General features: G+C 41.1%; 1 protein-coding gene across 6 annotated transcripts in view; it reads left to right on the top strand.

Annotated features, from left to right (window-relative positions):
• VPS50 (VPS50 subunit of EARP/GARPII complex) overlaps positions 1-821 on the top strand; it is a 198629-nt gene extending 197808 nt beyond the window's left edge. For all 6 annotated transcript variants that reach the window (XM_048838154.2, XM_048838156.2, XM_048838153.2 and 3 more), the window contains one exon: positions 519-821. In XM_048838154.2, the coding sequence (XP_048694111.1) occupies positions 519-638 (120 nt within the window). In that variant the 3' untranslated portion in view covers positions 639-821. The remainder of the gene's footprint in view (positions 1-518) is intronic.
• Positions 822-14579: the final 13758 nt, after the last annotated feature.

Below are 14579 nucleotides of genomic sequence, written 5' to 3'. Positions count from 1 at the left end.
CATTCTATTAAAATGTTTACATTATTTTTAAAATTTGTTCTTTATCATACAGTAAAACTAATGTTGAAATCCTATTGGTAAAAATATTAAGTAAAAGCCAGGTGGAAGTGAGAAGTCAAAAGAAACAGGTCATTAATTTGTTAATCACTGTTTCTTTAGACAATTGTTGCAATTGTATTAAAGGTTTATCCAGTTAGCATATTTTTTTCTAAGGAATGGAAAATACATTTTAAGTGGCTTAAGATGTTTAAGTATTCACAGAATTACTTTCTGTCCAACACGCTTTTAAACTGTAAGCATTTTCCATTATAATCTGCCATGTAGCAAAACACTAGCTGTTTTGTTTACAACCACATGAATATTATCCAGACCTGGCTAAGTTAGCAACTTTAATTATTTTTTTTGTGTGTGTGTACCAAGAGCTTCTATACACTGAAAAGCTGATCAATTTTTGTTTTATTTAACTGCATATTTTTGTCTGGTTGTTTGATATAAAATGATCTGCTCTATTCGGCCAGGAATATTCCACCAAGCAGCTGACCAATCTGGTGAATGTTTGTCTGGGATCACACATCAACAAAAAAGCAAGACAGAAACTGCTAGCAGCAATTGATGACATAGACAGACCTAAAAGATAATTGGGGAAAGTTCCTTTTCTTGTGATTTGAACCAACTTCTGTTAATATGCTGCATGCAAACGACTCTCTCGTGGACTTCTGAGACATTCTGTTAACAAAAATATTGTGCATGGCCTTTCTTATTTGTGTTGGAAACACTTTGAATCAGTGTGGTATTCTCAAATATAACTTTTATAACCTCTAGTCTTTTCTGTTTCTTTTGTTAATGTCCTGTACTAAAAGGACACTATTATTGTGTCAGTTGTTCAGCTGTATATTTTGCAAAAGTGTACACTATAAGTAAATCAAGATGACAAGGAAACACCTTGGCTTAATATATAGTTGGTGCATTTTTGGTCAAAGAACCACTTAATATGTGATTCTTCTTTGTCTTACACCCTTCCACCTTTAGAACTTGTGTTTTATTATGAACACATGTAAAGTGAGGGAAAATGTACAGTCTCTTCTAATGATGAACCTTGTATGTGGATTAAGAGGGCAAATCAGCACATTAATATTGTAATATCAAGCCCATAGTCTTCGTATAGATTTTAAATGTAAGTTTATTTCAAAATTGTCATATCAAAATAATTGACCAGAAATTATGGGAAGGTAATAAATACTATACACTAATATATGAAATGATTTGTGAGAATTCCTTTGCTAGTTTTTACAACATACTATGTAGTTTACAACAAAAATTAGTACAGTTCTCTCATAATCCTTTCCCCCCTCTTCCTCAGTCCTACACAATAATGTTAGGAAGTAGGAGGAATGACGTGCTGGTTAAAACACTTGGGTCAGCTGGGTTCTACTCCCTCCTTTGCCACGGATTTCCTGGGTGATGATGGGCAAGTCAAAGTCTGTCCCTCTGGAGCAGTTCCTCATCTTGTGTAAATTGTCATAGCACCGGGAACATCAATGAAGTTGTGACAATTTATACCAGCTGATGGTCTGCCCTTCTGTGCCCCCGTTTCCATATCTGTAAAATGAGAATACTCCCCTGTCTCACAGGTGTTGTCTGACTAAATCCTTATGTACTCGGAAGGTGCTCAGGTAGGGATGGAGCCATACAAGAATCAAGACAGAGACTAAATTGACTAGAATAAAATCTTTGTCTGAGACTGAGACTTAATAAACTCTGTCCTAAATCACTAATTATTTTACTCCATGTATTAACTGTAGGCTTGGCAGAATTCTATTTTAATACACACTACTTCATGTGTTTTGGCCAGAGTTTCTGCCTCAACTTTGTACTTCATGTTAAACCCTTAATTTGTAACACAAGGATGTCAGTAGATAGGAAGCACAGTCGTAGTCAGACACCTTTGTCAGAAAATGTATATGAGCTAAATGTTACTTTTATTGTTAACCTTGCTTTGGAAAGAAAAGAGTTTAAACGTCTGTGTAGGAATTCAGCAGAAGAATGAATTTTATAGTCTAAATAGAATTTTGGAACTTTAAAATTTCACACAGACTGAATAACTCTTGACTCCTCTCTTCCGTATCACAAAAGAAATAGGATTTACTCCCGAAGCTGAGCCCATACAGTATTCATCATCCTGTCATCCAAAATTCCATTCGCAACTTCTTGAGCAGAGTGCTAACATGAAACTTTTACTTAGATTAAACCATTTTTTACCCTCATCAAAAAAACAATTGCAGTTCAGTTCATTTTGAAAGCACAGTCTCTAGTGTCAATGAATCAGCCATAAAGCAAGATCTTGAACAAGGAGTTCTCAGAGTATATAGAACTGGTTCAGAAAGGATCATTGTAAAAACTATTTAAATTTCATCCCCATGGTTAAAATAAGGAGCTTGAATATTTTTACTGTGGTCTATTGCATACAAACAGTTAATGTCTTTTGGCTTAATTTAATTTGCTGCTGTTAACTTGGTGGCTACCAGCCAAAGATATAAAAGACAATAGGGGGGTGGGGGTGAGGGGGAAGCAGCACCATCAACCAAGCTAATGGACTTTGGTTTTTATAGTAAATAATCTGCATCAACTAATTATATATAACACACATGCAAACCATGTTAAGAACATTAAAGTTGCAAAGTCACGCCTGTGCAACCTCAATTGGACCCTGTTGCTGCTGCTGCTGCTGTCCTACTGCTTGGTTGCTATGGCTGGGGAATTGACGGGAGTCTTCCCTCCACCCAGTCCGTTCCTCCACCTCTCCTAGTGTCTGCCTGCCTGCCCTGGGACTGTATTGCTGTATTCCTTCTTTGAAAGCACATGTGGATGTACATGCTCCCCCTTGGACCTTCTTCCCCCTTTCCCCCTCAGCTTGCATTGGGCAGCTGGGCCACCTTACCTTTCCTCTGCCTGCCCTCCTCCCTTGCAGTTTGCTCCCCTCAGTTTCCCCTTGTGCTTCATTCATTCCCCCATTGCATGTTCCCTTCCCTTTGTGGCCTGCTTCCTCATGCACCCCCTCATGGTTTGCTGGCACCGCCCCCACTCCCCCAATCATCTGTCATCTCCTTCTGGTGTGCTGCCTGCCTCTCCCTCTCTCATATGCCCCCACTCTGTCTCTGATTGTTGCCTGCCTGCCTCCCCCCGACCCGCTTTCCCAGTGCCCCCACATGTGAAATTTCCACCCCGTTTCCCTCTGTTTTTGTTTAATTCCCCCACTTACATGCACTCTCACTCCCAGTCCAGAGAAAACCAATTCCCCCTGTTACTGCAATCACCCTTTTCCCCTTCATTTATGTGATTAATCCCCCAGGTCATATTTGCGCTCCCCCCACCCAGCCTCATGTGAGCAATTACCCTCCATTCCTCCCCTGGCCCCATGCTTTTATCATTCCCCCTCCCCCCATACCCTGCTGGCTGATCCTGTCGCTTGCCCTTGAGGCCAGACCCCCACACAGCCACAGGCGAGGCTTCTGCTCTGGAAACTTTGTCCACAGGAGGGAGGAGGAAGACAGGCAGGGGGTGTGTCTCCCACCCCTCCCCCAGCTTTCTCTCGCATCTACCCCCATGGCTACCACCAACATTTCTGTCAACACCATCACCCTCCCCTCGCTCGGATGGTGGTAGAAAGCACGGGCAGAGATTCCACTGCCATAAACACCCCTACCGCTGGTGCCTGCTTGGTCAACAAGGAGGGCTAGAGCAGAAAAAAAGGCAAGAACTCCCCCGGCAGGCTCCTGCGGTAGTAGGCACTAACGCTGTGGCCACTCCTCCCCTTGCCATCCGTTCTGCCAGCTCCGTGGGCACCTGCAAACTGAGATTTTTCTCAAAGGTGGCAGAATGTCACAGGGTTGGCAAAAGGCCACCCCCTGACAAATTGAATCTCTGCTCCGAAGCATCAGGGAGTTGCAGCTTCTCAGTATAATACCTGTAAGAATATTTTTAATGTGGGAAAATAATGTAACCTTTTTCCCTACTCTAGGAAAAAGCTCAACTGTTTTTGATTAATCTTTGCAGAAAAATTTAGCTTAAAGCAGACAACCACTTTGGAAAAGTTCAGCCCAAATGGTTAAATTTTGGAAAGTTACAAATAGCTGAAGATAGGATCTTATAATGGGATGCATTGAGCAACCTTAATAATAGTTCATGCTGCCAGCTCCACCTGTAATAGACAAAATAACAACCTTATTGTTTTTGACATTGAGGTTGCAAAGTCAAACACTCAAAAATCAGGAAATGTCCAAATTAAGGTTGAATTGAAAACAAGAGTAGAAGGAAGCTGTAAAAGATAAAGCATGGGTGGAGTGAAAGGAGATAAAGGTGAGGGTTTAAGGTTGCCTTTGGCTTTGAAAACTATACAAGGAATTAAAATCTGATGTGGAAGGCAAGGGAAGGAGCCAATGGATAGATGTGAAAAGGGATGAGACAGTTTGAGCAGAACTTGATATTGCATCAAAGTGTAATCCAGGTTAGTAAAATTAAAAATATAATGGTCACAGGACTAGGGAGATCATAATCACTATTTGAACAGATAATAGGTTATTAAAATGTGTTCTGGAAGATCTAGGTAATGGTAGAGTGCTTATTGTAGCATGAATGTTAAAACTCACTGAAGTTGGTGGGTTTAAGAGCTCTCCCCCATTGAGGGTGGATGTAAACACAATGAAGCTCCTTTATAGAACCAGAGACCTGAAACAACAGCAGCTTCTGGACAAAACAACGCCACATGCCAACCTGGAGTAGAAGCTGAACCATGTGCCCCAAGCAAGTTGCACTGTGATCTGATAAATCCTGGGGGAGGGCATTGATTGGATTGGAGCAGTTGTCTGTGTGTGAGAGAGAAACAGGGAAAACACCAGAGAAGCTGAGAGAGGTAGTAGAAAACCAAGGATACAGCAAGAAAAAGCACTGTGAACATGACCCTTTAAAAGAAAAGAAAAGAAAGAAAGCCTGGAGAGTGAGAGAGCATTTGGGCTAAGTGCTGGCTGAAAAGGGACTTGGAACAGTGAGCAAAGGAACTGGCTTCTGCTGTGTTCAGGGAATCAGGCCTTTGTATGTTCTTTTAAATAAACAAGATTGCATCCAAGAAATATCTGATTCCAGCATCATCAGTTTTTCCTCCTAACCAAAGCAACTTGCTAGACCCCAAATTTTGGCTAAGTACTCAGGTCAAAAAGGGTGTAACAATACCTAGCTACTTTTTTAATGGCTTTTTTCCCAAAAGAAAAATATTCTCCAGAAAATGCCTAGAGTATAACAGTTGAAACCATTTGTACAGAGAACTCTTCATAGTCAGTCCATTAAAGTTTTCAAATGAGTTATACTAAACTTTCTAATCAAAATAGGCCAATGAGAATCATTCCCCGTTGTGTCTCCTGGATTGGATCCAAAACGAAAATGAATTGTACCTGCTAAGCACCCTAAAGCTACTTGTGTTGTCAGTTTGTCACAATGTTCAGTATAAACCAAAGCCAAGAATAACTGCACTCCTTTCCCAAACTATTGCAGAAGATGACAAAATATGCAACTGCTTCCCTTAAGCATAATGGGTCAAATGCATTCCTGGTGAAACTCCATTGCAGTCGGTGAACTTACAGCAGGAATGAATTGAGCTCAGTAATTTTAAACATTTTCAGTCATTTATGCAATGTTTATTGAGTCCTGTATATAGTGGAGAGTGTCTGTTAAGTTTAACACTATTCAGGAGTTTAACACTAACGCTATCTTAATTTTCATAGGGTGAAATTTACCCCCTGAGAGAGCATGCTTAAGGCCTTCCACAGCATGGCAGCCTAGCAGTTGTACTGTGCAGTTGGAGTAGCTGCCCTGGGGGTGGGGGGAGGGAATCATTGCACATCATGGAAGAAGGCTCCATATTGGCCAGCAAATTACCCCACACGTCTGCCCTCAAGGGAGATGCTGACCAGGATCTGGGCTATCTGGGGGTGATAAGGTGAGAGAGAAAAAATTTCATCCCATTGGTTTTGAGAGAATCTACACCCCTTTTGGTTCATTGTGTCCCAGAACCAAGTTTATGACCGACTCGAAAGGAAGTGTAAAAATGCTTTGAACGTTTCCCATCACGTTTTAAATTGCACAAACAATTTATACAGTGGGGGTGCTGAGAGCCATTGAACCAAACTGTAAACCCTGTCTATGATGGAAACCACTTCAAGCCAGGAGAGGCAGCAGTACCCCCAGTACCCCTAGTTCCAGCACCTGTGTGCACAAACCCGAAAGATGGACTATGAGTTCTTTGGAACCAGGCATCCGGAACAATCTGATGTAATGTGTTAGTATATGCTGTGGAAGGAACTTCAGCCCCCAACTTGCCCTGCTGCTTCAGAGTTGCACAATATCATAAGCAAACCAATTCTTTTTCAGCTTGTGTTAAACTTTGAGTCTTTGCCACTGTAAATGACACTGAGGCATTGCTAGTTATTAATATCTATGAAGTCCTTATGTTGCAAAGCTGTGCTTTGCTAACTCACCTCCTGAATAAAGGCAGTGTTGCAAAATATCTGACAAAACTGGTTAATTTTGCAGTTTCTCCCCAAAAAATCTCCCAAGGGCTGAATGCCTGCAGATACCTGTTATGTTGCAAGTCATTCAAACAGGCTCAGCCAACAAAACTTAGATTTACTGCATGTGGGTGATATCTATTTTATTTATAGCCACAGTTTGAAAACTAAACATTGCATCAGCCACAAATTCAAAAATGGTTGTGATAATGGTGCAAGCACAGAAATAACATCATGTCCAAAGAGCAGTGTTTCTATGCATATTGACTATTTAAGGATATGTCCAAGTATGCTGTCCTTGTAGTGCCAAAACCATTCATTTCCATGTTCTACGGCTCACTCCTTACAGACATACAAGGAGAGTATTAAACTTCCAAGAGACCCCAAAGTACAATGAGTAACATTTTTGGATACAGTTAAGACTATTGACAATACTGATTTCATTTTATGGTAAAAAAGGTAACTGCTACATGGTAAGATATGCATAGGAGAGCATGCATAAAAAATACAAAGTAAACCTCTTCTTTTTATTGCCACACAATGGGTGGATATGTAACAGTTATGTATGAATTTTGCACTGTGCTTAACCCAGCTACTAAAGGGTTATGTATATGTATGCAGATGAGCTCAACTCAGAAAATGTATGGATGAGCTGAGCAAGCGTCTATGGGAATTGTTGTCTTCCTATTGGCTTCAAGTGGACAGGAATAGTAAAAGGTGGCAACTCTCCTTCTCCATAGCTACCTGGGGCTGGGCTGAATCTGTTTTAGTCTAGAGGCAGACGGATGAAAGCTACTAGAAAGAGCAGCATCTTCCTCTGAACACAGATTGCTCTTGTGATCTCTGTGTCCCCATGTTTATTTAAAGTTAAGCAATTGTTCAGGAAATTCAAGTGGAGATTTCATCATACTTCATTTAAACAATTCTCCAAAGCCTCAACGTAGTAAAGCAGTTGCTTTTTTTCTCTTTATGGGGCAGGGTTTATATTGTCTTTAAAGTACCACTGGTTGTTGAAATGATTCTATAGTTGCTAATAATATGGTAAATATCTATTCAGAAACTAGGAGTTTCTTCTTTTGATTATTGGGAATATTTCATGGGTAGGGCCCTACCAAATTCACAGCCATGCAAAACAGCTCACAGACTGTGAAATCTGGTCTTTTGTGTGCTTTTACCCTATACTATACTGATTTCATGGGGGAAACCAGCGTTTCTCTAATTGGGGGTCTGGGCCCAAAAAGAAGTTGCAGGGGGGTCTCAAGTTTCTTTTAGAGGTGTCGCAGCATTGCCACCCTTACTTCTACGCTGCCTTCAGAGCTGGGCGGCCGGAGAGCAGTGGCTGCTGAGCATGGGCCCAGCTCTGAAGGCAGCAGCGCAGAAGTAAGGGTGGCAATACCATACCCTGCATCCTTAGTTCTATGCTGCTTCTGGTGGCAGCTCCGCCTTCAGAGCTAGGCTCCCGGCCAGCAGCTGCTGCTCTCCTACCACCCAGCTCTGACGGCAACGCTGCTGCCAGCAGGAGCGCAGAAGTAAGGGTAGTAGTACTGCAACTCCCCCCACCCCCACAGGGCCATTTGGGTCAGGACCTCTAGAATTACAATACTGTGAAATTTCAGATTTAAAATCTGAAATCATGAAACTTACAATTTTCAAAATCCTATGACCATGAAATTGACCAAAATGGACGGTAAATTTGGTCGGGCTCTACTCATGGGTATATTTGGTAAGTGAATAGTCTGGAGTTGGGCAAAGCAGAAACTTCCTCTAACAAATTGACCAAAACTAGTCTGTGTACATATAAATATGTGGTTGCAAATACCAGATTGTGTGTGTGTGTGTGTGTATGTGTATAGATAGATATAATCCATTAAATAGTGCATTAGTATTATATAATGTACATACATGGATTTCAATATGCAGAATTTGGTATTTGCAACCAGACCTCTAACTCCCATGTATTAATATTTACAAAATAAGAAGTGTGTGATCATGCTGCCAACTCTGCATATCCAATAGAAAATGTCGAGGTCAGAGAGTCTTCATTAAGTACACGATAAATCGCTGATTAGTTGTAACAGATGACCATAGGTGATACAGCATCACTGTTCGACAGTAGATCCAAAATGAATACTTTCTGATGTAAACCTCATGCCCTCAGCTTCCTTAATGAGAATTGTTTAATAGTGGTCACAGTGAATAAAGAAAAAAGGCATCAGAATGTAGTATGTGTGTTGAATACCACCTCACTTGAAGGCCAAATCCAACACTGGATCTTTGTTTAAGATATGATATTAGACAGAAGCAGGATTACCCTGTTTGATTTTTCAGAAAGCTTCAATCATCTGAAATAGAATTTATATATACTCTAATCATGAAATCATGCCTATACATTACCCAGACACATTCCTTATGTACTATGTATTATAATACTGCTGCAGCATTTAACAGTGATTAATTATTGATTTGTCTGTAATTGATTGCAAAGTTAACTGACATTTAAGATCCATTTATTGCTTCAGTGGGGCTTGTGACAATGCAGCCCCACCTGGGGTATCCTCCAGTGGTAGGCCATGGCATAACCTTTGTGCCTGCCTCAGTCTCCCTTTTCTTCCAGAGACCCTAGTAACTCCACACAGGCTTTGAGTATAAATAGCCCTTTGTGGGGTTAATTCATTACAATCATAAACCAGAATTCCCCAGCACAGTGCAAACAATACATTCACTCTTTCAAACTCCAGTAGTCCATCAACACCAAGTACAGCTCCGGCATCTCTCAGCAGCCTCACCCCAGCTCTCAGGTACAGCATCTCTCATTGTGCCTCTCCCCATATCTCACCCCAGCTCCTCTAGCTGGGGTGCTTCTCTACCCTGCTTCATTCTAAGGTCTGACTCTAGTTCTTGCCTGGAGATGTCATCCTTCTGTTGTTCCCCAGCCTTCAGCCCTCTCTGCCTTCAGCTCCGCAGCCTCAGAGATCTAGCAGGCATTGTCCTCTGCTGCTCTCAGCCTTCAGCTCTCTCAGGCCTGGGACTCCCAAACTGCCTTCCTGCCTTTTCTGATCTGGCTCAACCAGGGAACTCTCACCCGTTCCCTTCTTCAGAGGCATCCCTTCCCTGAAGCTCTCAACCTACCTCTGTTCTCCTGAGCTCCCCCTGTAGACTCTATTGCCTTTGGCTGTCTCTCATTTATAATTCCCAGGGGCAGCCCCACCCTCTCATTACACCAAACTAGGGCACCAGTGGCCTTGGAAAAGAACTGGGCTTGATTTCATTTAAAGAGCCAACTATCCTGTTACTCTTCTGAGTCAATTCTCACCCATGTGAGGGGGGCATAATCTTGCTCTTAAAAAGCTCATGCATTTGATATGAATAATAAGGATCTATCTTTGTGCGCGGTATGTATAAATGGCTCTGTATGTATAAATGTTGGTTATTAGTCCACAGGAATTCCATTGTTGCATGGTATATTGTAAAGGTCCAATTATTACAAAGTGTTGGTGATGAAGCATAATACAGTCGTACGCTCAAAGGGCTAGATAATGCGTATAAACAAACACGTACTCCTTGCTGCTTGGAAAAATGCCTCCTCTGAAATACCAGGGTCAGAGGAAAGGCAGAACAAAACTGCAAGTGTACTGTAAGTCAGTATAATCAACCGATCACACACTGAACAAATTGGTATCTAGATCTGTTCTGAGCCCAAAAGGAGGTGAACCCTCTCTCACTGGTGGAATTGTCTACTTGAGTTAAAAAGTCTACTTGAGTGTTTGCACTTGTTGATTTCTTTCAGCAAAGACAAATATCACTGTGTGAATGAGTTTGACCATGAGCTGCTTCATGCCTCCAAGCTGCCAACTTCTGTCTCTTTATGAGCTGTTAGAATGTTTAAGCAGCCAAATGATCCAACTGGCTGAGTGTTCTTGGGTGTTTTATATTTTAAACTACACAAAACTGTGGCCATGAATTGTAATATCTCATAGCTCCACTGCCTTTTTAAAAAATGGTATCTCCTTGGTGCTTCTGTATTGTCTAATAGGGTGTTTGTTTCAACTGATTTACAGAACTTTTATTCTGGGAAATAGAAATGATGTTTTTTAGTGACATTATTACTGCTGCTGTTGCTATTCACTGATGGAAATATCCTGTGCAGATATGCTAAACGAGGTGAAATGTATATATTTTGTCTACTAGCTACTAAGAGAATTTATACTGATAATGGCTGTGTCTGGCTTTGGACGAACAAGTCTATAGCTGAGCGACATTCATTAATACTTACAGAAGCAGCATATCACATTGGAGAGGGCACTGGTCAGTAATGAGTTGTATTCCAGTTTCCGGCACTAACTTGCTGTGTGATGTTGGGAAATTCACCTTGTAGGGGGGAGGATAGCTCAGTGGTTTGAGCATTGGCCTGCTAAACCCAGGGTTATGAGTTCAATCCTTGAGGGGGCCATTTGGGATCTGAGGCAAAAATTGGGGATTGGTCCTGCTCTGAGCAGGGGGTTGGACTAAATGACCTCCTGAGGTCCCTTCCAACCCTGATATTCTCTGATTCTATGTTTCTCTGGGTTTTAGTTTGTCCATCTCTAAACTGAGTAGTGATATTGGCCATCTTCTATAAAGTGCTCTGGAATCTTCAGTTGTTGTTCCAGAACATATTTTTCAAACAGTGGCAGGGATTTTAATGCTATCCTTTCTAATGGTAATCAGCAACTAATGCTCCAGATAAGGTTTTCAAAATCATAGAAATGTGGGACTGGAAGGGACCTCGAGTGGCCACCAAGTCTAGTCCGCCGCACTGAGGCAGGACTAAGTATACCTACACCATCCCTGACAGGTGTTTGTCCAACCTGTTTTTAAAAACAGACAATGATGGGGATTTCACAAACCTGCCTTGCAAGCCTATTCCAGAGCTTAACTACTCTTATACTTAGAAATGTATTCCTAATACCTAACCTAAATCTCCTTTGCTGCAGATTAAGCCCCTTCCTTCTTGTCCTACCTTCAGCGGGCATGGAGAATTGAGCCCTGTCCTCCTTGGAACAGCCCTTAATGTATTTGAAGTTTATCAGGTTCCCCCTTAATCTTCTGACTAAATATACCCAGGTTTTTTTAACCTTTCCTCATAGATCAAGTGTTCTAAATCTTTTATCATTTTTGTTGCTGTCATCCGGACTCTTTTCAATTTGTCCATCTTTCCTAAAGTGGGGCACCAAGAATTGGATGCAACACTTCAGCTGAGGCCTCACCATTACTAAGAAGAGTAGGACAATTACCTCCCATGTCTTACGTATGACACTCCAGTAAATACACGCCGGAATATTCGCTTTTTTTGCAACTGTATCACATTGTTGATCCATATTCAATTTGTGATCCACTTTGACCCCAGATCCTTTTCAGCAACAGCCAACTGCCAAGCTGCTTATTCTCCCTCTTGTATTTGTGCTTTGATTTATCCTTCCTAAGTGTAGTACTTTGCACTTGTCTTTATTGAATTTCATCTTGTTGATTTCAGACCAAATCTCCAATTTGTCAAGGTTATTTTTAATTCTAATTCTGTCCTCCCAAGTCCGAGCAACCTCGCCCTGCTTGGTGTCATCTAAAATTTTATAAGCACACTCTCCTCTCCATTATCCAAGTCATTAATGAAAATATTGAATATTTTCATTAATGTACCAAACCCAGGAATGAACCCCGCAGAACCCCATTACATACACTCCCCCAGTTTGACAGCAACCATTGATAAGTTTTCTTTGAGTTTGGGCTTTCAACAAGTTTTGCACCCACCTTATAGTAATGTCATCTAGAGCACATTTCCCTAGTTTGCTTCTAACACTGTCATGTGGGACTGCCTTACTAAAATCAAGATATAGCACATCTACTGTGTCTCCCCAATCAAATAAGCCACTAACCCTGTCAAAGAAGGAAATTAGTTGGTTTGGCATAATTTGCTTTCACAAATTCATCCTGACTATTCCTTATGATCCTATTATCCTCTAGGTGCTTACAAACTGTGGGATCTGAGTTACTACTGAGAATTCTTTCCTGGGTATCTGGCTGGTGAATCTTGCCCACATGCTCAGGGTTCAGCTGATCGCCTTATTTGGGGTCGGGAAGGAATTTCCCTCCAGGGCAGATTGGAAGAGGCCCTGGAGGTTTTTCGCCTTCCTCTGCAGCATGGGGCACGGGTCACTTGCTAGAGGATTCTCTGCACCTTGAAGTCTTTAAACCACGATTTGAGGACTTCAATAGCTCAGACACAGGTGAGAGGTTTACACAGGTGAGACACAGGAGTGGGTGGGTGAGATTCTGTGGCCTGCATTGTGCAGGAGGTCAGACTAGATGATCATAATGGTCCCTTCTGACCTTAATATCTATGAAAAAAAATTGAGTGTGTAATAAGTTGTTCCTGTATCTTTCCAGGTATCAAGGTGCCCAAGGGCACATTACTTGTCAGAGAAAAATGTACGTGAAGAAGAAAGTGCCTTTCCCTTTGTCTCCTGAATTTTGTAGATGAAGATTCCTGTGTATTAAGACTATAGGAAATAGCCTTCTGCATGCTTTCTAATGAACCTATGCTAAAACCAGAGATGCATCAGACAGTGTAGATCTCTTTGAACAGCCAGGAACACAATCAGGTAGCTGCAAGCATTGCTAAAACTATGGTTGATATTATTCCTAGAAGTAGCAGTACAATACATTATTAAGCTCTATTTCCAGGAACAATAACACGGCATCCATGAATGTAAGATAAGCAAATAAGAATGTGAGTGATTCTCAAGTGATTTATCTTTTTTTAATTAAAGGATCCAGGGATATTAAAATACACAGCACACATCGATGTTTATGGCTGTGACTTCTTCGATAGTATGTCAATAATATATCCATGCACTGTTGGTGAATCATGGAATTGCTTAGATACCAAGGTGATAGGTGCCTTAGGAACAGCATGTAGACACAGACAGACAGATGGTCAGTTCAGTGGCAGAATGATAGAGCTTCTCAAAAAAACATAGGGGCTTAATGAGGCAGGAAATTTACACAAAAGGACTAGCATTTATTTTGCTTTTTATTATTTTCATTATTACTAAATGGAAATGAATTTTAGAGAGTAGGTAGGAGAATAAATGAAAATGTATGGCCACTGCCTTGGCAACATTTTTGATGTCACCATAGTTAGTTGAGTTGTCATACTAGTTAAGAACATAGGAATGACCAGACTGGATCAAACAAATGGTCCTTCTAGTCAGTATCCTGTCACCAAGAGCAGCCAGGACCAGATGCGTCAGAGGAATGCAAAGAGTCTAATAATGGGCAGCCATGGGTTATCCTACCAAGCGCAAAAATGTAATCCTAACCTTGTAATTTGTGACTGGAGTATGCACTTAGTTAATTATTAGATTTGAGTCAACGAGCTTCATAGGCACTCAAATACTAAGCTGCTGGGTACCATTTAAGAGCACTCATTTCATGTTGCTGAAATTGAGGCTAATTTTTCTCTTAGCTGCATTTTAAAGAAGTGACTGGTATTAATTATTAAAAGCCATCTCCCAAGCACTAATGAATAGCTGGTCTGGCTGGGAATTGAATGAGGTTTTCAAAGTGGAGTGCTGTGCACATTGGAAATTACTGAATATGCTGATCTGCTGGCAAGAATGAAAACAAAACTAGAACTTAAATAAACAAAAACTTGCTGAAGGTCGATACATTGCTATATCAAGTACTTGAAAGGCATTAGTGAGTTCTGCCTTGGGTGTATGTATTATATGTTATGGACTTTTCAGTTGTAATTACTTTCACCAGGTTATTGACTGATTATCAGGATGAACTCTTTTCTCTGACTTGCATAATGACAGGTTTCAGAGTAGCAGCCGTGTTAGTCTGTATTCACAAAAAGAAAAGGAGGACTTGTGGCACCTTAGAGATGAACAAATTTATTTGAGCATAAGCTTTCGTGAGCTACAGCTCACTTCATTGGATGCATCCCATGAAGTGAGCTGTAGCTCACGAACGCTTATGCTCAGA

This window comes from Caretta caretta, chromosome 2 (assembly GCF_965140235.1).
Source record: "Caretta caretta isolate rCarCar2 chromosome 2, rCarCar1.hap1, whole genome shotgun sequence".
NCBI lineage: Eukaryota > Metazoa > Chordata > Testudines > Cheloniidae > Caretta > Caretta caretta.
Note: the sequence above shows the minus strand (reverse complement) of the source record. Positions and strands in the feature narration are given on the sequence as shown.